Genomic DNA, 25,197 nt, shown 5'->3' with positions numbered 1-25,197 from the left:
AGGTGAAAATGCTACATGATAATTATTAAGTTTCTCAAAAACATTATATGTATACAAAAAGTCTGAATATATGAGAGAGAAATATTCTTTCTATTAATATTAGTAATTATAACTTCAGTATGCAGTGATATTTTTTAATTTACTACAAAACATATACATTTTATCAATAATGCTACATTAATTCTTCTGTCATTGACATGTTTCACAAAATATAATCCTCATGGTACTTTTTCTATACAAACAAATATTTACACAATCCTTTATATAGTAGCACAGCAACGAAAAATGATTTTTTTTAATTAAAGTAACTTCTACATTTTTCTCTCTCACTTAAAATATCTGAAAATTTAAGATATTTTCATACTCTATTTCTAATATAAGTTGTATTGCAGGATTTACTGAAAGTACATTTGTTAAAATCAATGTGTAATTGCCATGTTGCCATCCAATACATGTAATCAACATTTCCACATAGAAGTGATGAAATTTAAAATTTCACAGTGTATTAAAGTTTGTTATTAATAATATTGATAAAAAAAAGTATTTGTGTGCCATATGTTAAAACAGTGTCTCCAAATATGTTCACTTTAGGTCAAACTTTGTCATTTTAGAACTAATCTTAAAAGTAAATTCACCTTAACAGCTAAATATGACATTTATAAAATCTCTTGTGGTCTAATTTATATTAGTCAAGTATGTAAAATTTAAAATTATTGGAGTGAAATCAGCTATAGAAAAGTAATGAATAGCCTTCAAGCTGAACATATAGCAAATGACATTCTTTCTCAAAGTGTTATTTGGAACAATGTTATGTTGATTAAATTTTGTAATAATAAATACAAACTAAATATATTAAAGTTGTTACAAATTTTTAAGAATTTGAAGTTGACTTTAATAAAAAATCTGGTCCAGAGATTGAAAATTTATTGATAAAATATTTTTTTTTAAATAGAAATAAATTTGTGGTATAATGATTTATAATTCTGGTATAATTCTGCAATATAACAACATAAAAAAGATGTATAAATAGTGGAATAGAGTTTCATTGCTTCTCCTTCATAGTGATGGTGGGCCTGTGACTCACTCAAAGATGCAAAAGATATGGGTAATGTCTAATGCCTTTAATAAAATTTTAAATTATTTACATTTCATAATTTTTAATATCGTCCTTTCCAAGTTTTTAATAGAAATTAAGAAAGTTTATAACTCACATGTTTAAAAAACATTGCTGTCAATCTAAATATGCTAATGACATACAAAACCCGTAAGGAAAGCTATAAAATAAGCCTCATATTTATTCTGAAATCCATCAAATGTAACATGCAAAGTACTCTTCAAACCAGTTTTTAACTTACCATCACATACTGGTCAAGCAGTACAGCTGCCTCAAAAAAGTGCTTATTCGTTTTCAGTTTCTCTATTAATAAAATATTAATACTATTTAAATTCACATAACATTTCAAAGTTAAATACCACAATGTATCTACACTCAAGAAAAATATATTAAAAACACTAAATTGTATAAATTAATTATATTTACAATTAAAAACTTTAAAAGAATTAAGATTTGCTGTGCAAACTGGTATTTGTTTTCTAATAAGAAATATACACTAGTCCATTTGGCAATGATCAGAAGTTAAAAATACTTTGCTTTCTAGACATATGTTGGATAGTACATTATTCGTTATTTACCCAGCAATTAGTATTCTATTGTTGAGTGTTTACACACTAACTATTTATTTCATAGGGATCATAATATTGTCCAGAAACTGTCACAAATAGTTCCTGTTCATGTAAACACATCTGAGGCATCTACACCATCTAAACTTTCACTCAAATATGTTATTTTCTCTTTCCTACAAGCTGTAATTACTTATAATTCATGATCAACATGTTAATAATACACTTCTTAAAAACTTTCATACAAGTTAACAATACTTCATTTTCTGATAACCATAAGACCAAACAAGGTGATCTTGTATTGCTTAAAAGTTAATAATACTTTTATGTTCCTGAGAAAAGATTAAAATTTCTTAGTTTACTAGAGAACATGAGTTAACTATATCTTTACCTGCTAATGATAGTGCAAGCTGTACCACTTGATTCTCACTAATTTCAGCTTTAGTTGCAGCACATAATGCTAGTTCCCAATTCTGGCTGTCTTGAAATGCTGTCACAGCTTTTTGGTACTGCTCACTCCGAAAGTACACAAGACCAGCTTCTTCATAGTATTTTTTCTTAACTAAATAATCACCATAAGCTGTCCAAATACCCTAAAAATATTACAGGTGCTAAAAGATGTATCTTTATTGTGTTTTTTTTATATTTTTATATGATAAAACTAGTTCATTAATAAAATGTAGTGCCACAAGTACAAGGCTTCAAAATGTTGCCCTTTGTTTTGCATAATAACATAAATGTACATATATTTTCCAAACGTTAAAAATTAACTAACCTTCCACTCTGAAGATCCTTCACTAAAAATATGAAGAGCATCTTTATACAGCCTTTGGTCTTTGATTAAATTCAAACACTCATCAAAATGGCCTTCTACACAAAAACAAAAATTGTATAAATCATATATAAAACACTTATTTTTTTACACTTTTTATTGGTTGGTTGATTTGGTATTTTATGGCACAAAGCAGCTAGGCTATCTGTGCCAAACATCAGGTAAAAAGTTAAAATTAAAGTAAATTTAGTAAAATTCATAAAAGGAAATAAAGGTAAAACAAACCAAAGTTTAAAAAAAAAACATAAATAACACAAGAACTAATGTTTACATCTAGTCTACAACAATAAGAGAAAAAGTACAGTAATAGAAATTGTAAAAACTTTCTGTAGCATAACTGTAATTATCATAACTTGCCAGGAAGACTAACAGGTAAGTTCAAAAACCACTGTCAGTCATCTGAAGTTGGCCTTTTCAGTCCTGGTTCCAAGTTATTTGACGTTAAGGCCATTTTCAGAAAGGAAAGTAATAAAAGTTTAAAAAGACTTCCAGCAAAATTTTAATTATAACTCACCAGGATAACTAACGGGTATTTCAAACAGCAGCATTAGTCACCTGTGTTGGCCTTTCTAGTCCTGGTTTTGATTTATTTGATGTTATGGCCATTTTCTAATTTAAAATCAAACTAGATGGACTGTGATTCTTAAAAGGGAATCACATTAAAAAAGGTCTAATGTATAAATTAAAAAACTTAAATAGCATTAAAAAGATTAATGGCCTTTAAAAAACTAAAAACATTACCAAGTTGGACAGTGTCACCATCACCAATAACACTGTCTAACGTTATGAACAAACTTTGAGACATAACATGTTTAAAATGGTGCCCTCGTTGAGAGTCATAATGATAGCAAGACAATAAAATGAGGTTTATTGTGACCTAAATATTACACAGACAACACATTGGTGCATCAGTTCCACATAAAAGAAAAACAATGAGTTAAAAAACTGTGACCAATGCGTTGTCTAGTTAGAACAACTTCCTCTTTCTGATCCCTATGGAAGCAAAGCAGCCAAAGTCCAATATAAAGTTTAATTTGGAAAAGCTTGTTTTCATGTTACTCACTCCAAGTTGACTGCAAACTGGCATGGAGCTGAGCCTTGAATACAAAACCATAGTCCATGTATGGAACAGGCACAGTGGTGACAGTGCCAGAACAATTAGATTTAGCTGTGGTGTCAGCGAGCTCATTCACGCAAATACCAACATGGCCCAGTATAAGGAAAACTGAATAGAAGTAGATGTTAAAGAGAAATGGGCCAGTCAGTTTTGAATATGGGCGAGAACAGGGTCTAACGTGAAGCGATTCCAGGGCCACTAGAGAACTAAGTAAGTCAGTATAAATAGTGCAGTTTGAGTACTGCTTAGCTTCTATGTGATCCTGAGCAAGAGAAATGGCATGCAGTTCAGCAGTGAACACAGAAGCTGTAGAGGGGATTCTGCATGCAACAACCACCAAACCACAACAAACCATGGCAGAGCCCAGAGTCATCTGATTTCGAATCATCTGTATAAATAGGAATGGAAGGATGGTTCAAAAGATGTTCAACAAATAACAAACAGTATTTCTAATCAGGAGGTCAATATAATAAAAAATAATAAATATATATGTTATGAGATTTAAGCTACTTAGACTAAACATGTACTTTCATGTTCTAATATGCAGTCATTCTAGCACAAAAAAAAGCATAATATATTTATTTCCTAATTTTTTTATGATAGTTGCAAGGTTGGTCAAGTGAAAAATTCCACATCTTTAGAGTATAGAAAATAACATAAAATATAAAGTCTTAATGAAAACAATGTAATGTTAGACATGACTGGAAGGTCAATATAATAAAAAATAATAAATATATATGTTATGAGATTTAAGCTATTTAGACTAAACATGTATTTAGTAAAAATATTTCATTAAAAATTTGATTTTTTGTAAACAAAATACTTGTAATATTTAATAAACGTCTTACATTTTGTGAAGGTACACATGCTGTATCAAAAGTTATAGTACAAATACTTAATGTGTGCAAATGTGTAGATGAGCTTGTGAAACTGCAGTGAAAGTACTTTTTGTGAGAAACTATAGCAAAGTAATTTTTAACTATGAATGTACAAGTTAACCAAGCTAAATTCCCTAAAATATGGTAATACAGTACTCATATGATCTCACAGGGTTTTTTTTAACTTTAGTTTTTGTATTGTTTACATTTGGATTTACATTGCCCAAAACCAGCAAAGAACTGAAACTTACTTTCATACAACTTTCAAAACAAAATTATCCTATTTGGGCAAGGATATACTGCTATTTTCAGTGGTACTTGATTAAAAATTTAAATATTTCAGCACAAAAGATAACATGAAGTATTCTGAATAGAAGAGGTTAAAAACAAAGTACAGAATGTGACTTTCACAAAATATTTTAGCAAAGAAAACAATGAAAGAGCTTCAGGATTAACTTTATAAACATCCATCAGAATTATCATCTCCAAAATCCATGACAACACCAACTTTCATTTTAAAAAAGAAACAAAAGAAGCTTTCTTCTTTTCACTTCTAGCTTTCTTTCTTTAAAACTATTTAGCATTTTTTTCCATTGATAAATTTCTTTCAACAGATATTCCATTGTGGTCAAACTTACAATGATAGTAATTATTGCTCTTAAAACACCCTTCTGCTATGTAGTTGAAAGAAACAGAAGGAAAAGGACTGATGTATGATATTAACATAAATGTTCTACATTTGTTTTCTATTCTTTAAAACAGGAAATAGCACAGAAGAGACACCTTGTGGTCAAATGAAAGACAAATATGATGAATAACTTCCTAGTATAATACGTTGACATTTTGTTCTGTCTCAATGAAAACCTTAATCCACTGCTAATATTCTAACAGATTATAACAGATTTGAATATTTTATATACCCAAGTATTATAATTAATCTGGGTCTGCTTAAACAGAAATTAAGGGTTTAAATGTTTGAAAATGTTATTTAAATACAAAAAAATAATAGTTTCATGTTTGTTTTTCATGCAAATGAATGATTCTATTATTTTCATCACATTTCAAACATTAACGTTTTTTGGGACTCTAGTATTACATATTTATTATATTTCATAATCATTCAGTTTGAACTAATTTGAAGTAATAAGAAACAGGGACTTGCTGATAGGGTACTAACATAGGGTTTCTGGATCTACTGATCAAGTGGCATGATACTAAAACAATATCTATGAACTACTGATACTAAAAGTTGACAGGATACAAAAACAAAGCCTATGGGCCTATTGATCACCTGGCAGAATACCCACAAAGTATCTTAACTTAGTGATCAACTGACATGTTACTTGCAAAAGGACGGCTGACTTAATAATCAATTAGCAGAATACCAACATAAGGGAAAATAACCTACTAATCAGTTATAAGAATACCAAAATAACCACTAGTCCATATCCAGCCTGAAGAGAAATATATTTAAATATATTTCTAATTCATTTTATACTTCAATTTTAACAAAGCAATAATTTAGAACTTACAAATACCTTGAAACATCAGTTTTACAATCTACACCAAGACCCATGAATGTTAGATAACTATAAATATCATACTTACAGAATAAACCAAGTATCAATTATAAGGGAGATTTCATTAAAAAAAAAATCCTGAATTATTTGTGCATAAATATATGGTGGACTAAAGTATGAAATATCTGTGTTATAACACACACACACACTTAGCAGCCACTGTTGTTGCAATACACAACCTTCATATCACATTACTAAGAGAAAACAATATAGCTGACAGATTATTGGTACTTGCTGATTAACAAATTGTTAGGTTTATTACCTGCTTACATTCAAATTAATTGATTGGTATAACATGCCCCTACAATCAGTACACTAATTTTTTCCTAATGTAATTCTTGATTTCCACTCAATATAATATGATAGACCTTTTCTAAGTATCACCATTTGTGCATATCAAAGAACATCTGTTTGTCAAAGAAAATATCTTGTCACAAGGTTTATGGTAATTTCCTATTTTGAGAATGAAATGCTAACAGCATCCACTAATGACCATTGTTTGTTTTTCAAATATGGAGCAATCCAACACTGATCTTCTGTTAATGTCCAATTCCAATCAACACCAGTTGCTCTGCTCAGGAAACAACATCCAGAAAGTGTTAGGAAGGTTGATTGATTGATTGATTTAATGTTTTATGGCACAAAAAAGGTTGGCTATCTGTGCCAAATGTCTGGTAAAAAGGTAAAAATAAATTAAATGTAGTAAAATACATAAAAGGAAATGAAGGTAAAACAAAACAGCACTGAAAAACAGAAAACGTATAAAACCAATGTAGACACCTAGTCTACAATGTTAAGAAAGAAAGCAGAGTAAGAGAAGTTGTAAAGGACTTTCTCTAGCAAAATGGTAATGATCATAACCCGCCAGGAAGACTAACAGGTAAGTACAAAAACCGTCAGTCACCTGAAGTTGGCCTTTCCAGTCCTGGTTCCAGGTTATGTTGTCATAACAGCCATTATCAAAAGGTAAAATAAGAAAAGTATTAAAAGGCATAGAGCAAAATCGTAATAAAAATTGCCAAATGTCCTGTAAAAAGGTAAAAGTAAAGTAAATGTAGTAAAATTTGTAAAAGGAAACAAAGGTATAAACAAAACATAAAATGGCATAAAACCAATGTTGACATCCAGTCTACAAAGTTGTAAAGGACTTCCTGTAGCAGAAAGGTAATGATCATAACCCGCCAGGAAGACTAACAGGTAAATACAAGAATCACCGTCAGTCACCTGAAGTTGCTCTTTCCAGTCCTGGTTCCGGGTTATGTGTCATTATGGCCAGTACTAAAAGTTAAAGTAATAAAAGTGTTAAATGACATGCAGCAAAAGTGTAATAACAACTCGCCAGGACGACTAATGGGTAGTTCAAGCGGATAGTTCAAACAGCAGCGTTAGTCACCTGAAGTTGGCCTTTCCAGTCCTGGTGTCGAGTTATTTAATGTTCTGGCCATTTTACAATGTCAAATTGAACTAGAGAGATTGAGATTGAAAAGGGAACCACAATTAAAAAGGTGTAATGAATAAATAACAAACATTTAAATGAGGTTAAAAAGATTAATGGCCATTAAAAAACTAAAAACTTTATCAAGGTGAACAGTGTCACCATCACCATTAACACTGTCCAATGTCACAGACAAACCCTGGGACAGAACATGTTTAAAATAGTGCAGTCGTTGAGAGTCGTAACGATGGCAGGAACGTAAAATGTGGCTTACAGTGATTTGAGTGTTACACAAACTACACACTGGTGTAACAGTTCCAGATAAAAGAAAACGATGAGTTAAAAAACTGTGACCAATGCGTAGTCTAGTTAGAACAACTTCCTCCTTCTGAACCTTACAGAAGCTAAACAGCCAAAGTCCAATATAGGGTTTAATTTGAAAAAGCTTGATGTCACGTTGCTCACTCCAAGTGGACTTCCAGCTGGCACGGAGCCAAGCCTTGAATACAGGACCATAGTCCATGTACGGAATAGGCACAGTGGTGATAGTGCCAGAGCAGATAGATTTAGCTGCCATGTCTGCAAGCACATTCCCGCGAATACCAACGTGGCCTGGTATCCAGAAAAGCTGGATAAAAGTAGATGTTAATGAGAAATGGGCTAGTCAGTTTTGAATATCAGTGAGAACAGGGTGTCAGTCTACGTGAAGGGATTCCAAGGCCAGCAGAGAACTAAGGAAGTCAGTATAAATAGTGCAGTCGGAGTACTGCTCAGCTTCAATATGATCCAGGGTAAGAGAAGAGATATGGCGTACAGTTCAGCAGTAAACACAGAAGCTGTAGAGGGGATTCAGTGCGCAACCACCGAACCACAACAAACCACGGCAGAGCCCAGAGTCATCTGATTTCGAGTCATCTGTATAAATAGGAATGGAAGGATGGTTCAAAAGATGTTCAACAAATAACAAACAGTATTTCTAATCAGGAGGATCTGCTTCTCTCAGATGACTTAAAGATAGGTCACATATATTTGGGGACTGTAATAAGCTATGGTAGGATGGGCTGACCAGTGAATACAGCAATGTTATCCAAGGACAGACACAATTCATCCAACTGCGCCTGAACACGAAAACCAAAATGAGCAATGGCACATTGTCTGTTCTGAAAAAGTATGGCCCATCTAGGAAGGAAAACACAACCCCAGGTGGGATGCTTTGGTAAGGAACAGTTTCAAAGCATACAGTAAAGACAGTTGCAAATGATGGAGGTGCAAAGAAGGTTGATGAGACTCTATGTATAAGCTCTGAACTGGGGAAGTGCAGAGCTGAAGTCCTTGATGATGAATGTGGTCAGCATGTTTAAGGCCAAGGTCCTGGCAGAGCCATAGACCAGTGATCCATAGTCAAATTTCGATCGAATAACTGCACTATATATCTTTAGCATAGAACAATGATCTGCTCTCCAAGTGGTGGAAGAGAGGACACGGAGGATGTTTAGCGCTCTTCTATGTTTTACACATAGCTGCTTGATCGGTGGTATAAAGGTCAGCTTATGGTCAAAGATAAGCCCCAAGAACTTTATCTCAGGGGCCACAGGCAACACAACTTCACCAATATGAAGTTCAGGATCAGGATGAATACCCGACTGGAGGCAAAAGTACATGCAAACGGTTTTAGAGAAAGAGAAGTTAAACCCATTTGCTGTGGTTCACTTCAGTAAACAATTAAAGGCAGTCTGTAGCTGCCTCTCAATATATCTCATGTTCGACGAATGACATGAGATGTGAAAGCTGTCGACATAGAGCCCATTTGTAACAGTGAGAGGGAGTTGTTCAGTGATGGCATTAATTTTTATACTGAAAAGTGTGACACTCAGAACACAGCCCTGAGGGACTCCAAGTTCCTGTAGAACAAAACGGGAAAGTGTCGAGCCCACACGAACTTGGAATCTCCTGTCCATTAAAATATTTTAAACAAAAATGGGCAAATGGCCATGCAACCCATATACAAGGAGGTCTCGCAAAATGCCATACCTCCATGTTATATCATAAGCCTTCTCAATGTTAAGATGTTGGTTGAGAAAAGGTTCTCTGATTGACATTTCATGTTGAATCAGGTGGTCCACGGTGGAGCACTACTGTTGGAACCCACACTGGGTGGGCAACAGGAGACTGTTTGATTCAAGGCACCAAACAAGACAAGCATCAACCATCCTCTTACACAGACAGCTTGTCAAAGCAATTGGATGGTAGTTTGAAGGAATCTTAGGATCCTTCCCAGGCTTAGAGAAATGTAGGACAATAGCCTGGTACCATGCATCAGGAAAAAGATTCTCCTGCCACATCTGGTTAAAAACAATGAGAATAATAGCAAGAGCAGCAGGAAATAGCAAGTGCAGAATTTCATAGTGTACATCATCAGGTCCAACCAATGTACTGCCAGACCAATAAAGGGCCAGTTTGAGTTTCACCAGTTTAAAGGGACGATTGTAGTCATAGAGACAATTGGCTCAAAAGGAAAGAAGTGATCACTCTGCCCAAGTCTTGATGACTAAGAAGGTGGAGGAAGAAGCAAAAATGCTAGATATCTGGCAAAAGGTTTCACCTGGAGGTTTGGAATGTATGGCTTTACCCTGCAATTAAGATAACTTGCCTTGATGGTAACAAGTGGACATGGTGATGTAGATGTCAGAATAAGGATACTGATTGGCATTGTAATTCCATCTTTGCGAGTGATGATATGCCTCACTGCAGAAACTCCTTGGGTGAAGAAACCAGTGAGAATCTCTGACTCTGGGATATTCTTCCAAAATCTCTCAACAACAGCTCCTCGTGATGAATTCAAAGTAGCATGAGATGTAACCTCAATAGGTATATCCCCAATCACCTTTGAATGCAAAAGGAGTTCATTGTATGAAATGTGAAGCTTTTTGATGGACTTTGGAGAGCCAGCAAGTCCCTCATGTCTCTTCTAAATAAAAAAGAGAGACATTTGCTCTAAAGGTTTGTCTGGAAGAGAATGAAATATAAGAAAATGAGGTACAGGTGTTACAGATGTTGAAGATCGCTGCTCAAAATCTTCAAGACGTGATCATTTACCTATGGACTGTTTTTTCACTATTTTATTTAAGTTTTTTTTTGGTGGATCCATAAAAAGGAATATTTCGGTGTCCACTGACTCCATACACCATGGAGCCCTATGACGGAACACATTACAGTGCTAAACATGGACTTTGTAGCAACATCTGTAAGGGTTTTGTGAGCACTATACCCAACACCAGCATCAGACACAATGTCCACAACACCTGTTGAGAACATCCAACTCTTGTATCTGTTTGACCCGTCGTTAATTTAAATCATTAGAATGGAAAACAAACATGATCAGTTTATGTGAGAAGAACAATTCTAATGTATTTAGTAAAACGTAATGGAAATGTAGTATTCTGAAACAATGTTAAACCACTGATGATGATGTGAAACGATACATGACAGTGGTTTGAAACTTCATGACCTTGGTTACTTCTGAATTCAATCAACAGATCTATTATGAATTTCAATTGTTATAAAACATACCATTAAAAATGTTTAGTGATTTTAAGTGAATAGCTAGCTTAAAACAACAGTGAAACAGGAGAAAATTAAGTTGTGAAAAAAGTTCAAGGATAAAATGTAATTACATATTTAAACAACAACTAGGATAATTAAATGTAAAAGGGTTTAAAATGGAATGAAGAGTGAAATAAAGGTCTTTATTTTAGCTTTCTCAAAATCTATGTCATGACGTTTGTTGACTTGCATTCAAACTTTTATTGAATTACTATTTCTTGAACTTATGACAATAAGTTTGAAATCAAACTGTAGATTATAATTTAAACTTTAATATTATATACAAGTTAACTTTCTAAATTAAAAGTATTAAAAGAACACATGAATACATGTGGTATGGTGAATGTAGCACTGTCTAAAATTAGATGTTTGTGATGTCAAAATACAAAGTCTATAGTTTTGAACAAATCAGAAACTCAAATTACCAATATTATCTAGCTAAAATATAAAATAAGAATCTTGTATCTTTTTACTTCATTGAGATATGGCTTATGTACTGAATCAAGTGCGGTGGCCTTATTCACCTCTTTCTATTTTTGGATATATACACATCCTCAATGTGAATAACCAATTGACAGGTTAGTATTTACCCTATTGGTTTTTTCAGCCATTTTAATGTGTGAAAATGCTACCACGTCCTGTCAAACAAAGTTTTCAAGTAGGTAGTTTGTGTCTTTAATCTGCTTGAAGTTTCACATTTTTTTAAAATGAATACATCTTACTTAGTTAGTAAGCTTAATAAATTATAGTGGAATTTTATGGTATCAGTATAGTTATTTATGATTTTTTGGTTATTCAACTATATATACATATCTACATACATGTAAATTCTAAAAAAAGTTTGTTTGGTATCCTCCACATGCAAAATTTTAAAAGGCTTAGAAATCTATGTCCAGCAGCAACTGAGTACAAAGATCATCGCATGAAGATATAACTGTTTGCTTTACTTCTTGGTTCCTCGTTCTATATTTTCAGAAGAATAACTTTAATAATTTATTTCAAAATACTAATAACCTATATATATAGTGTATAATAATTGAAATGTGACTGTATATTACAAAATATTAGACCACTAAAACACAGGCAAAACTAAAGGTAAGTTTTACATTTCTGAATATGTAACAAGAGCATGTGCACCATGACAATGCAAGTTATGTAATGTTAGACATGACCGGAGGTCAATATAATTAAAAAAGGGCACATTTGGGGGCTGTAATAAGCTATGGGGGGATGGGCTGACCAGTGGATTTGCAATGTTTTCCAAGGACAGACCCAATTCATCCAATTGCACCTGGATGTGAAGGCCAAAAGGAGCAACATCAGATCATCTGTTTTGAAAAAGTAAGGCCCACTGAGGAAGGAAAACACATACCCAAGTGGGATGCTTTGGTAAGAAGCGAAGTTTCGAAGTAAAGACAGTTGCAAATGGCGAAGGTGCAGAAAAGGTTTGTGAGATTCCACATATAAGCTCTGAACTGGGGAGGTGCGGAAAGCCCCAGTGCAGAGTTGAAGTTCTTGATGATGAATGGGGTCCAGCATCATTAAGGCCAAGGGTCTGGCAGAGCCACAGACCATTGATCCATAGTCGAGTCTTGAACAAATAAGAGCACGATATATCTTTAACATAGAACATCAATTCACTCCCCAACTGGCAGTAGAGAGGACACGGAGGATGTTCAGCGCTCCTGTGCATTTGACCCCTAGCTGCTTTAAGTGTGGTACAAAGGTCAGCTTACGGTCAAAGATAAGCCCCAAGAACTTGGTTTCAGGGACCACTGACAGCGAAACTTCACCAATACGGAGTTCAGGATCAGGGTGGATACCCCGTTGGCAGCAAAAGTGCATGCAAACGGTTTTAGAGAGAGAAAACTTAAAGCTGTTCGCTCCCACTTCAGTACATGATTGAGGGCAGTTTGTAGTTGCCACTCAATATATCTCATGTTTGACGACCGACACGAGATGGGAAAGTCGTCAACATAGAGCCCGTTTGCAACAGTGAGAGGGAGTTGTTCAGTGATGGCATTTATCTTTATACTGAAAACTGTGACACTCAAAACACAGCCCTGAGGAACCACAAGTTCCTGTACAAAAGAACAGGAAAGTGTCAAACCCACAAAAACTTGGAATCTCCTGTCCATTAAAAAATGGGTCTCACGAAATGCCATACCTCCATGTTGTGTCATAATCCTTCTCAATGTCAGAAAATATTGAAAAAGGATGTTTATTTGAGAAAGGCTTCTCTGATTGATGTTTCAAGTCAAATTAGGTGGTCTGTAGTGGAATGCTGTCGTCGGAACCTACACTGAGTGGGCAAGAGGAGGTTGTTTGATTCGAGGAACCAAACAAGACGAGCATTAACCATCCTCTCTAAGGTCTTACAGAGACAGCTCGTCAAAGCAATTGGACGGTAGTGTGAGGGAATCTTGGGATCTTTCCCAGGTTTAGAGAAGGGTAAGATAATAGCTTGGCACCAGGAATCAAGAAAAACATTCTCCTGCCAGATCCAGTTACAAACAAGTAGAAGAATATCAAGAGAAGCAGGAGAGAGACAGTGCAGCATGTCATAGTGTAGATCATCAGGTCCAACAGATGTACTGCCAGACCAATGAAGGGCCATTTTCAGTTCCACCAGTGTAAAGGGACAATTATAGTCAAAAAGACAGTTCGAAAGGAAAGAGGTGAATGCTCTGCCCGAGTCTTGATAGCCAAGAAGGTGGAGGAACAAGCAGAAGTGCTAAATGCCCGGCAAAAGCTTTCACCTAGAGTATCGGCGATGCTCTGGACATCAGCCACCTCTTGGCCATCAGAGAGCAAGATGAAGAAGGGGACAGAATTGTAGTGCCCACTGACCTTTCAAATCCTGTCCCATATGACCTCGGAACTGGTGATAGAAGATATAGTAGTTGTGAACGTGATCGAAGATTCATTCTGGCTTTGACATCTTACCCACCTAGCAGGTGCATCAGCACAATGTCCACAACACCTGTTGAAAACTTCCAACACTGGTACTTGGTTGACTCTAGCCCAAGTTGACCAGCCAACTGACCCAACGGGGGCTACCAAAAGGCTGCCTGTCTACAAGAATTCAAGGCCAAAGTGGTGTGTTAGGGTTGGACCCCTCAACCATCAGGATCCTCTCCTCCCCTTCACAGGTCGCCACGCATGGCAACTACGTGGGTGGATGTTTAGATCCCAAAGGAGGTAAACTGAAAGAACAAAACCTTCCCTGGGAGGTCCCCTCACCATGAACAGGAATCCACACCAAAGGGAAGGAACTCAATATTGACAGCCTAGAGTAAAAAAACATCACAACATTTAGTAAATCAAACACAGTGGCCCACACTCATTTCTTTCAATTTTTGGCAATACTCCCTTACATGCACTTACTGACATGTGAAAAACCAAACTGGAAGCTCAAAATGTCCCCTTAGTGACTTTCTTAGTCATTGTCAAATAATGGATACTGACTTCTAACAAAGAATGTATCTTCAAAATTAACAGTCTCTCAGCAAACATTGTATGTTCTTAACCTACAAAAATCATATTTATTTGTGAAGTATTTTAAAAAAACTAAAAATGATTTGTTCATCAATTTATTCAGTATTTGTTTTGAAATCCTGTACATAGTAATTTTCATGTTAAAATGAAAAACACTTTACATCATCTCAAAAACCTGACTTGATTTGTGTAAACTCTAAAACCTCCTAAATATATTTCAGATGTTCATTTTCAGTAAAACTCTGTTCCATCTGATATTTTCTCTACACAACCATTAAAACAATTTTCTAATCTAAATTACTTTTTCTTTCTAAAATGGCTTCAACTTGTAGCACAAAACTACATTCATTTATACTAAATAGTTTTAAACTCATAAGAGTGTACATATATTTATAATTAAACTTTATTCCTTTATTGTCTCATGAAAAATTTTTATTATGATTTATTTTTAACTACCCTAAACTAACTCAAAGAAATCCCTAATATTACATTTTAGTTAATTTATAACAATAAATATCAAATAAACATGAAAAACAAGAAATAAAGTACTTACCAAATCTTTGCTTTTCTCACTTTTGAATGTTGATGACACTTAACCCTACATTTTTATGATAATGATAGTAATGCATTAAATAATTTTTATTTAATTGAATAATGCAACAAGTAACACAGACCAATAACATACAAAAAGGTATACAATTTCCCCTAATGATCAAAATTATTCTGGCTTTCAAACTATGTGATAAGAACTGTTAAAAAATCATCCAAGCTAATCATTATCTTTCCCATGGGAACAAAGCTCCTACTAACAGTGAAATTAGCAATTCTCTGTTCAAAAAACATTATGCAAAATGTTATTTGACAGATGAAAACCTTGGATATCTATGGGTTGTAGATAATACAGAATTGTACGCACGAGAAAACTATTAACAAAACCTGAAAGAAAAGATGCGACAGGTACATGCAGAAGCAGATTTCTGATTTTCTATATGACTGCTCTCTAACCAAATACAAATAAAGACTGGTTTGTCCAAGTGATGTTAATTTTATACTGAGTACTTTACATTGAAATCTGTATTTATTGAAGGGATTGTTGATAAAATAGAGAAGAGGAGCTGCCTACTGAAAGTGTAACACCAAGGGATATTCAAGATTTTTGAAAAATGTAGTCTGATAAAACAAAGATCTTAAAACTTATATACTATTAAAATTTTTATTATTAGCTAAGATTTTGTGCTATACTAATTGGTATAACATAAACTAGGTTGTCAAAATGTCATAAAATAGAATATGCCCATCGTGATAGGGTTAAAGAATATAGTTATGTATTTATAAATTAGAAAAATAACACAGTGGATAGAAAAAAAACAGTAAATTTACACTTTAATGCTTAAAGTAGCCAGAGCACTAAATATGGGTGATACTAGCCAGTTTCCTTCCCTCTATTCAGCAGTTCAAAATTAATAACAATGGCAGATGACATTAGTAGCTTTTCAATAACAAAGACAAGTAAATTTAGTGGCAATGGGAATAAAACCCAAGACTTTCAAATCACTTCTCTATCATACAGCTTTGTGCTTAAAAACAAATAAACATAATAACAATATTTTGATTGCTTGAATATTTGGAATAATCAAAAACATTAAATATTTAAAAGCTCTAATTTTGATTAGTTTCTTACTTTTGTGATATTAATCAATTAATTACTCACAGGTAACTATCTATTTATTTGCTGAGCTCTGCAAAACACATCACACAACTTGTACACACACTTAACAGATTTCTTTATACAGTATGTTATAAATGTTGTTAAAATACAAGAAATTTAAAACACTACATATGGTACTTAATACAATACTGACATCACATTCACTTACTTACCACATTTACAGATATGATGGAGTGATTTTTTAAATCGATGAAGATGTAAGTCAATTTTATACTTTTGATAAGTAGGGTCCAGTTGTTGCAGCTCATTTAAAAATGGTAAGTATTCTTTTGGATCCTATAACAAAATAGTAAATTAAACTATTTATTCTAATAAATAGCAGAAATGAAAACAACTGAAAATAAGTTGACCTTCATTAATTTTTTAACCCTTAAATCAATTTTATATATGTTATTTAATGCATAACATGGGTTACAAGTGATCCAATTAGGAAGAGGAAGATTAAAACAAAAATTAAATAAAAAATTCATTATAAAACATATCTTTGGCTGGCAAAAAGCAATTCAGGGATGTATTAGAACACTTCAGTTTGAAAAATAGAAGAAAAATAATGTAAAACAGCATATGAAAAATACAAGACACCAGGTAAAGTCAATAGCAAATTTTATTACAAACTTTACAGCTATTTACTGCAGTTATAATATACAGTTGTTTACATTATTTTTAATGTCCAAAGCAGATAGATAAATAGTACTTTGGACAAGTTTGCCAGTTTTTCAGTTCTTCAAACAGGGCACAGTGAACATCTTCCACATTTTGAAGATGATGATGTATTTGACATACCTTCAACATGCTCTTGATACTATTTCTATATTTTACATTTTTACAGAGCACCTATGATAAATATATCATTCACATTTACAATAATTATTTTTAACATCTGACAAATGTGCAACACATTGTTCAAGTTCAATGTATTTCAAAGTTAACAATGTTACATTCAGTGAAATGTTCCAACTGAGGAAATGAAAAAATATATTCTAACTAAACACATTTCACCATAAGCTTTGTGATCCATGCTATGCACTCAAGAGTTAAATGCACACCTTTACATTAATTTATAATAGATTTTCATTTTAATATCTATGTTTGTTTAAGTTTAATGTATATTGTTATGTGTGCATTATACAAGTCCCACCTGTTCTCCAAGTTTGTAAAAGGTTCTTGAGTGTAAGAATCAACAATATATGTTGTATGAAAGCACCAATGTAGCTTCAACTATTGTTGCCAAGAGAATTTTTGAGAATCTCCCTTAATGAATATAACAGCTAGCTATTGCAATACATGGAAAGACAGCTTTAAAATTATATTGTTTCCAGTTTGTTAGTTAGTATACTATAAACTCTAGAAGCTGTAACTAAGATAAACACTTATTAATCTGAAAACAACAGATATTTGATCAGGCGTGTTTACAGATTTTGAAGATTATAAACTATTTAACTTAAGTGAATTAACTTCAGATGTTAGTGTTTCTACAAGAACATCGAATATTTTTATCAGTAAAAAGTCAGCTTGTAAGTGGCAGGAGGCCAGCCAAAAATAGACAGCTAGCTAGCTTAAGAAGAGTGTAATGATATCAACTCAGAATTAATTTGCCCATTTTGAACTTGGACCATCAATAAAATATTTAGTCCCAGACCAGAAAGAAGACTGAACATTGTTCGTGAGTTTGTAAACTTTTTTTTTTGTATATAAATCATCATTTGTAATAACCATTATTACAAACTGTATTGTTGTTTGTATATTAAAATATATTTGTGTTAAGAAAAAAGTTGCATGTATCAATCTTGTTAACAAATATCATAAATTTGATATTGAAATTTAATTAACTTCTAAATTCAAATTTAAATTATTTGAGATCATAATACATAATGTGCATAACATAATAAATCAAAGACTCATCCAAGATAAATTACAATAAATAACAATAAATTCGAGGCTCATCCAGAATAAATTATAATACATAAATTTCACTTGATAAACTTTTTCCTGTTGATGGCTTTAATGAACAAGAAAAGTAAAATATGGAATATAAAAAATAAGAACTGCACAACTTTTTCATTACTATAATCTTCAAGTCAATTTTAAACAAAATTTGGTTCATTATAAATATATAATTTCACTGCGGTTAAGGAAAATTAAGACTTACTTTGCAAAAACTTCTAAGCCGTGCATTCTAATTCAAATATATATGATCACTTTTTAATATCTCCTATAAATAAAGAACAGTTTGCAATATCAATGATGTTTAACATCTGCAGTATATCAATAACTGATATTTACAATAATGAGCAATACTTTAATATACTTTTTTCTTACATATAAAACCCTCTAAGTTATAATCTTTGAAAATACTAAATACATTTAAGATCAAGTACAAAATTTTAACCCAATATGTTTCCTTCTGTAGTTTGACTGGTTAAGGACCTTTTCTATTGTTTATGGGATTGTTGCATTGTGTCACTCTTGACCTTATGACTAGGGGATATTTGGCAGTTGCCACCTTGAGCAAAAATATTTGTATAATGATATAGATGTGAAAAGGTGTCCTGCACATTTTATGCAATAAACATTTGTGAAATAAGCCGCTGAAACAGCAACCTTTCCAAAAACAGACATTCTTGTGTGTAATAAAAGAAGATGTTAATGTGATTTTAATAAATAATAGCAAGCAATTACATAAATTATGTATAATGTTAGGTTGCTGAACTTCCCTTTTAGAGACGTTTCCAATATGTTTCCTACTGTAGTTTGACTGGTTAAGGACCTTTTCTATTGTTTATGGGATTGTTGCATTGTGTCACTCTTGACCTTATGACTAGGGGATATTTGGCAGTTGCCACCTTGAGCAAAAATATTTGTATAATGATATAGATGTGAAAAGGTGTCCTGCACATTTTATGCAATAAACATTTGTGAAATAAGCCGCTTAAACAGCAACCCTTCCAAAAACAGACATTCTTGTGTGTAATAAAAGAAGATGTTAATGTGATTTTAATAAATAATAGCAAGCAATTACATAAGTTATGTATAATGTTAGGTTGCTGAACTTCCCTTTTAGAGACATTTTCTATATAACTTTTAATTAACATTATTATTTCTAAATCACTTTTTAAATTCATTTTGATGAGAGTTCACTGCCACCTTACAATAGTAAATGTTATTCTATACTACTGAAACTATTATCTTTTAACATAATATTGGTAGTATAGCTGTACTCTACTCATGTTTTATGTTTGTGTACAAAGACGTTCTAATTTCATCTTACCTTCTGGGTTTTTTCAGCCACCATTAGAACCATATCAAAGCTGTATGTACCAAGAGCAACATCAAACAGTTCATTTACATTCACCATATATAATAAGTACTTTAATGCTTCATCAGCAGAAACAAGAGGAGTAATATCACAGTTTGAAGTTGAGTCTGGAAGTAAGGTTTGCAAGTTTATTAAATGTTTTTGATCAATCATGCACATTTAATATTATAAAAGTTAAAATAAAATGACTAAATATAAAAATATGATGAAACAGCAAAAGGATACAAAAAAAAACTCATACAGAGTTTAAAATACCCAGAAGCTAGCTCAAACACTTATGAATATTTGACTATTCTTCTTCAGGAAAAGAACAGTTAACTATTTAAAAGCAGTCAATCTTTTGGATCTTTTGAAATATACTTAAATATCAAAGTAAACAGAGCATAACAAAGGTTAAATGAATATAATTTCTTTATAAAGTATCAACTATAATGTAATTTATTCATTGTTACAAATGAATAAATTACTCTAATGCACTAAAGTACAATATCAGTGAAGAATGGTTAAATTTATTCTTTTCTTAGCTTAAATAGTACCTAAAACCATAATATACTATAACTAGTATTTTTATCTAAACACATCATTTAAAATTAATCTAAAGGTAAACTGCTTGCAATATGTAATATCAGTAAAAGTATGACACACACACATTTTATTATTCAGCACACAAAATTCATTTTCTTACGTGATCTGCATTAAATTATGATGTACAAAGAACTTCACATAGAAAGTACAACATGAAATAAAGGCAGAAAATTAACTACAACATATAAAACTAAATCTCCAACTACAATTAAATACACTACTAAAAACTTTTTTTCTTTGGCTTGCATTCTTAGTGTTTAATGAACAACAGATTAAAAGTACAAAAATTATGGTTTAAACACTAAAGCAGCAGAAAGTAGTATTTCTTGCTTTTATGAAGAAAATCATGTAATCTATATGTTGTTTTACAAATAAAAATTGTGTAAAAAATAGCTTATAAGATCAGTCTGTTGTCTCTTACAAATCACTGTTTAAGAAGCCTTTGTCTCAATACCAGAATTCATAAATTGGGTTAGATTATGAGAAATAAAAAACAATTTTCTGAAACTATTCATATATGCAATTTCATATTTTAAATGTCAGTTTTGTGTTAGCCAGACTATCACACAAGATCTCATCAACAATCTTTACAATAAGATCACATCACAAGACCCTCACAACAAGCTCATCACCAGATCCCTGGTACAAGATTTCATTGCTAGACCCTCATAAAAAAGATGTCATCACTGGAACCTTTTACAAAATAAAACCTCGTTACCAGATTCTTACACTAAAATATGATCATTAGACCCTCATTACAGAATCATATTGCCATGATTTAATTAGAAGCAGGATACACTAAGACAAAAAACAGTCTGTGGAAATATGAACGTCTTTCAACTTACAATTAATGAGAAAAAGTGGCAAGATGAAATTAACTTTTCTATCAGTTTATTACATAGCATGCTATGCTTGTTTTGTTTATCAAGATATAATATAAGCAGTTTTAAATTTCTTGGTTTTTTTAATAAAACTATCGTGTATATTAAGAGTGTACATAGACTGCTGTAAAGTTAACTGTATGCAAGTCATGTTTTTTTAATTATGTTCAATCTTTTTTTCTTTATCAAAAACAAAATTACACAATGATAAGTCAAATAATTAAAAGTGTAAACTTCTTTAGTTTTGTTGATTTTACTATCGTGTATATTAAGAGTGTACATAGACTGCTGTAAAGTTAATTGTATGCAAGTCATGTTTTTTTAATTATGTTCAATCTTTTTTTCTTTATCAAAAACAAAATTACACAATGATAAGTCAAATAATTAAAAGTGTAAACTTCTTTAGTTTTGTTGATTTTACTTGTATTCTATATCTACCTTTAAGTTTTTTTATTTTTATCAAAGCATCTTCAAGTTCAGGTTGCTTTTTCTTGACATGTGCAGTTAAAATTCCTAATAAGTATCTGTAACAGAAAAAAAAGTTTGCTTCTTAAAAAACAAACCATTTTTGATATATATCATTTTAAAATCACCCAAATATAGTTTCATTAAAAAGGACTCCATACACAACTGATTTAACATTTTAAATATTTTTTTAATATACAAGGGCAGCAAATTTGAAATACTATACAAACTTTAATTTTTTTTGCTTGCCATCCTTCAAATTATCTTCTGATTTCTCACGTGTACAGTACCTAAATAAAATGAGGAAAAAATTTAGTTAAACGTGTATTTAAAATAAAACAATTACACACAACAACAAAAAGTATGCTTTACAAAACTATAGTGTAATGATATACTTGCACAATAACTGCAGACACTAAAGCAAGAGGTAGTTATGTATAAAATTAAAGATAAGCAGAGAAGATCTTTGGCAGTAGAATAATATTTTGTTATTATTCTTGTTAGTTCTTTTTGCCAGTATAAGTACCAATGTTTACTTTTATGCCTATATGTACTTATATCCTGTCTATATACATGCACATGCACACACTCAAGTATATACAAGGATATAGAGCAGCAGACACAATAAAGTTTACATTTTATGTGAATATGAGTATATTCACACTGTAACATGTTACATATCCTGTGACATGTACCGTCCTGTTAATACACTTTTTTATACCAATAAAACACTTGTGTTATTACATGGGCTCCAATTCACAAACAGCAATCCCACACTGATTAAGATTGTCACAGATCTTCTACTAGATGATACTACTAGTTATTTTTCTATATAAATATACCAGATGGAGAGCTTATTCAGTAATGCTGATTGCATTAACAAATTTAATTACTGACCATAGGAAGTATGGATGGTTATATTGCTTTGAAAAAAGTTTCAGAATGAATATGATACTATTAAAGTGCAATATATTAAATATAAAATACTTTAAAAACTTTTATACAACATGATTTACTATTGCATAATAATACAACTTACTAAATTAGAGGTTTTTGTAATCTCTTCTGATGAAATAACTATAGATCTGATGCTACTGAGTTTCATCAATGCATTTAAAATGTTATAGTTGTTTTTCTAGTACACAAATTGGAGGATTATTTTTATTAAAATATATGGCATATAAGTTAATCACAAAGAAGTGTTGAAAACAACACACGTTTGTTTTCCATACAAAACCTTAATTGCATTTTTACAGTTTCGCACACATGTAATCACAGCTACTTATAATCCAGAGGTTAACACTGTATCACATTAGAAAGATCTGTAAAACTGCTCTTCATAATGAATTGAACATTTGGTTGGATTTGTCTGAGTGTTAATGATAATATTTTGAATTTTACTTCATATGAACATAGTCTGCACATACTAAATGTGCTTTTTATTCCCTGAATTCACTGATAATACCAGAGAACAGAAGAAAACACTAGATTATACTCTCTAAACTTCAGGTCACACAAAAATATTACACAAGAGCCCTGCATTACAATGGTGTGACTGTATATGTTAGACAGACAATATCCATAGGATAGCTAAAACATTATACATGTATAATGCAGGCCTCTGTATTGCCACAAGCTATCTGTATTGAACTCTTGGGTCTCCACACATTCATGCGTAAGATTTCTCAAAACAATCACCATATATATTCCCTAAGCTTTGTTCCAAAGACAAATGCAAACATTCGTGTAAAGGTGTTAGTTATCTGACAAGAATCCCTAAGAATTTATAAAACTTGTTTGTTACAAAAACTTCAACAGTTTATTAAATTATTAACCCTTTCATCACACATACTCATTGCTGCTCATGACAGAAAGTTTTAGTGTCTGACATTCAAATTTGTTGCAAACTACTTTTTATTTGTGGTATACTAGTTAGTACAGAATAAAATCTTAACTAATAATCCATATCTTAGTAGTATATAATTTTTAAGTTCTTAATTCTACAAGGAAATGTAAAAAATCCTAAATTTCCTCTAGTGTGATAATTGTGACACCTTTTTTTTCATCTTTATTTTATCAACCACCCCTCTAATAAGCACTAAATTTAATATAAATTACTCACTATAAAATCATCATTGCTCAGACAAATCATAGTTTTTATAACCTTCAATAATATTTGGTTACAAAGCTATCGAATAGAAAATCATACAACTCCTGCCACACCCACCTGTGACTGTATATGTTAGACAGACAATATCCATAGGATAGCTAAAACATTATACATGTATAATGCAGGCCTCTGTATTGCCACAAGCTATCTGTATTGAACTCTTGGGTCTCCACACATTCATGCGTAAGATTTCTCAAAACAATCACCATATATATTCCCTAAGCTTTGTTCCAAAGACAAATGCAAACATTCGTGTAAAGGTGTTAGTTATCTGACAAGAATCCCTAAGAATTTATAAAACTTGTTTGTTACAAAAACTTCAACAGTTTATTAAATTATTAACCCTTTCATCACACATACTCATTGCTGCTCATGACAGAAAGTTTTAGTGTCTGACATTCAAATTTGTTGCAAACTACTTTTTATTTGTGGTATACTAGTTAGTACAGAATAAAATCTTAACTAATAATCCATATCTTAGTAGTATATAATTTTTAAGTTCTTAATTCTACAAGGAAATGTAAAAAATCCTAAATTTCCTCTAGTGTGATAATTGTGACACCTTTTTTTTCATCTTTATTTTATCAACCACCCCTCTAATAAGCACTAAATTTAATATAAATTACTCACTATAAAATCATCATTGCTCAGACAAATCATAGTTTTTATAACCTTCAATAATATTTGGTTACAAAGCTATCGAATAGAAAATCATACAACTCCTGCCACACCCACCTGTCATATCCTCTCTTTCAGAATTTGTTAACAGTTTTCTCTTGTGTTTAATTATCTATTACCTATAACCCGTAGAAAGTCAAGGTTTGCATGTATCAAATGATGTATTGTATAACATCGTGTTCTGAACATACAAGTGTCACTATCACTCAAAGTACAAGCTTCATTTCCAGGGGAAAATTAACGACTAGCTTAAATGAATTTGTAATAGCTCTTGTCACATAGTTACAAAGCAAGAAAATTGTAATAGTTATGAGAAACAGTCTACGTTTTGCATATTATCATTCTATGTTCTTTGGTGTATTATTTAATTAAATAAAAATTATTTAGTGCATTACTCCCATTAGTATAAAAAAGTAGGTTTAAGTGTCCACAACAATCAACAGTGAAAAAAATACTTTTTATTTTTTATATTTATTCTCTATTTCTTAGTATAAAAGTAACTAAGAGGTAAAAGTATGGCTCTTTTAAGTTAAACTAGGTAAAGCAGAGGTTCCCAACCTTTTGGCATTCACGACCCCTTACCTATAAGTTTGAAACCCATGTGACCCCCTACTTAGGGCTTACTATCAGCAGCTTAATTTTTATTTTATTTTCTGTGAAGAAGAGGGAAAGAAACATCTAAAAACAAATATTTAAAAATTCTGTAATTATTTATTAGCAAATTAAATCACATTGGTCCAACCTGAATTC

General features: G+C 32.0%; 1 protein-coding gene across 5 annotated transcripts in view; it reads right to left on the bottom strand.

The window, feature by feature from the left end:
- Elp1 (elongator complex protein 1) overlaps window positions 1-25,197 on the bottom strand; it is a 145,892-nt gene that overhangs the window by 19,349 nt on the left and 101,346 nt on the right. For all 5 annotated transcript variants that reach the window (XR_013032332.1, XM_076517610.1, XM_076517611.1 and 2 more), the window contains 7 exons: window positions 21,830-21,889; window positions 21,573-21,658; window positions 19,621-19,775; window positions 16,505-16,628; window positions 2,456-2,550; window positions 2,072-2,273; window positions 1,356-1,417 (listed from right to left, as the gene is read on the bottom strand). Coding sequence is in view for 4 of the 5 variants with exons in the window: in XM_076517610.1 (XP_076373725.1) it covers window positions 1,356-1,417; window positions 2,072-2,273; window positions 2,456-2,550; window positions 16,505-16,628; window positions 19,621-19,775; window positions 21,573-21,658; window positions 21,830-21,889 (784 nt within the window). In the remaining variant the exon portion in view is untranslated. The remainder of the gene's footprint in view (window positions 1-1,355; window positions 1,418-2,071; window positions 2,274-2,455; window positions 2,551-16,504; window positions 16,629-19,620; window positions 19,776-21,572; window positions 21,659-21,829; window positions 21,890-25,197) is intronic.

This window comes from Tachypleus tridentatus, chromosome 8 (genome assembly GCF_004210375.1).
Source record: "Tachypleus tridentatus isolate NWPU-2018 chromosome 8, ASM421037v1, whole genome shotgun sequence".
In the NCBI taxonomy this organism is placed as follows: domain Eukaryota; kingdom Metazoa; phylum Arthropoda; class Merostomata; order Xiphosura; family Limulidae; genus Tachypleus; species Tachypleus tridentatus.
The sequence above is the reverse complement of the archived record's forward strand: the minus strand, read 5'-3'. Positions and strand labels throughout refer to the sequence as shown.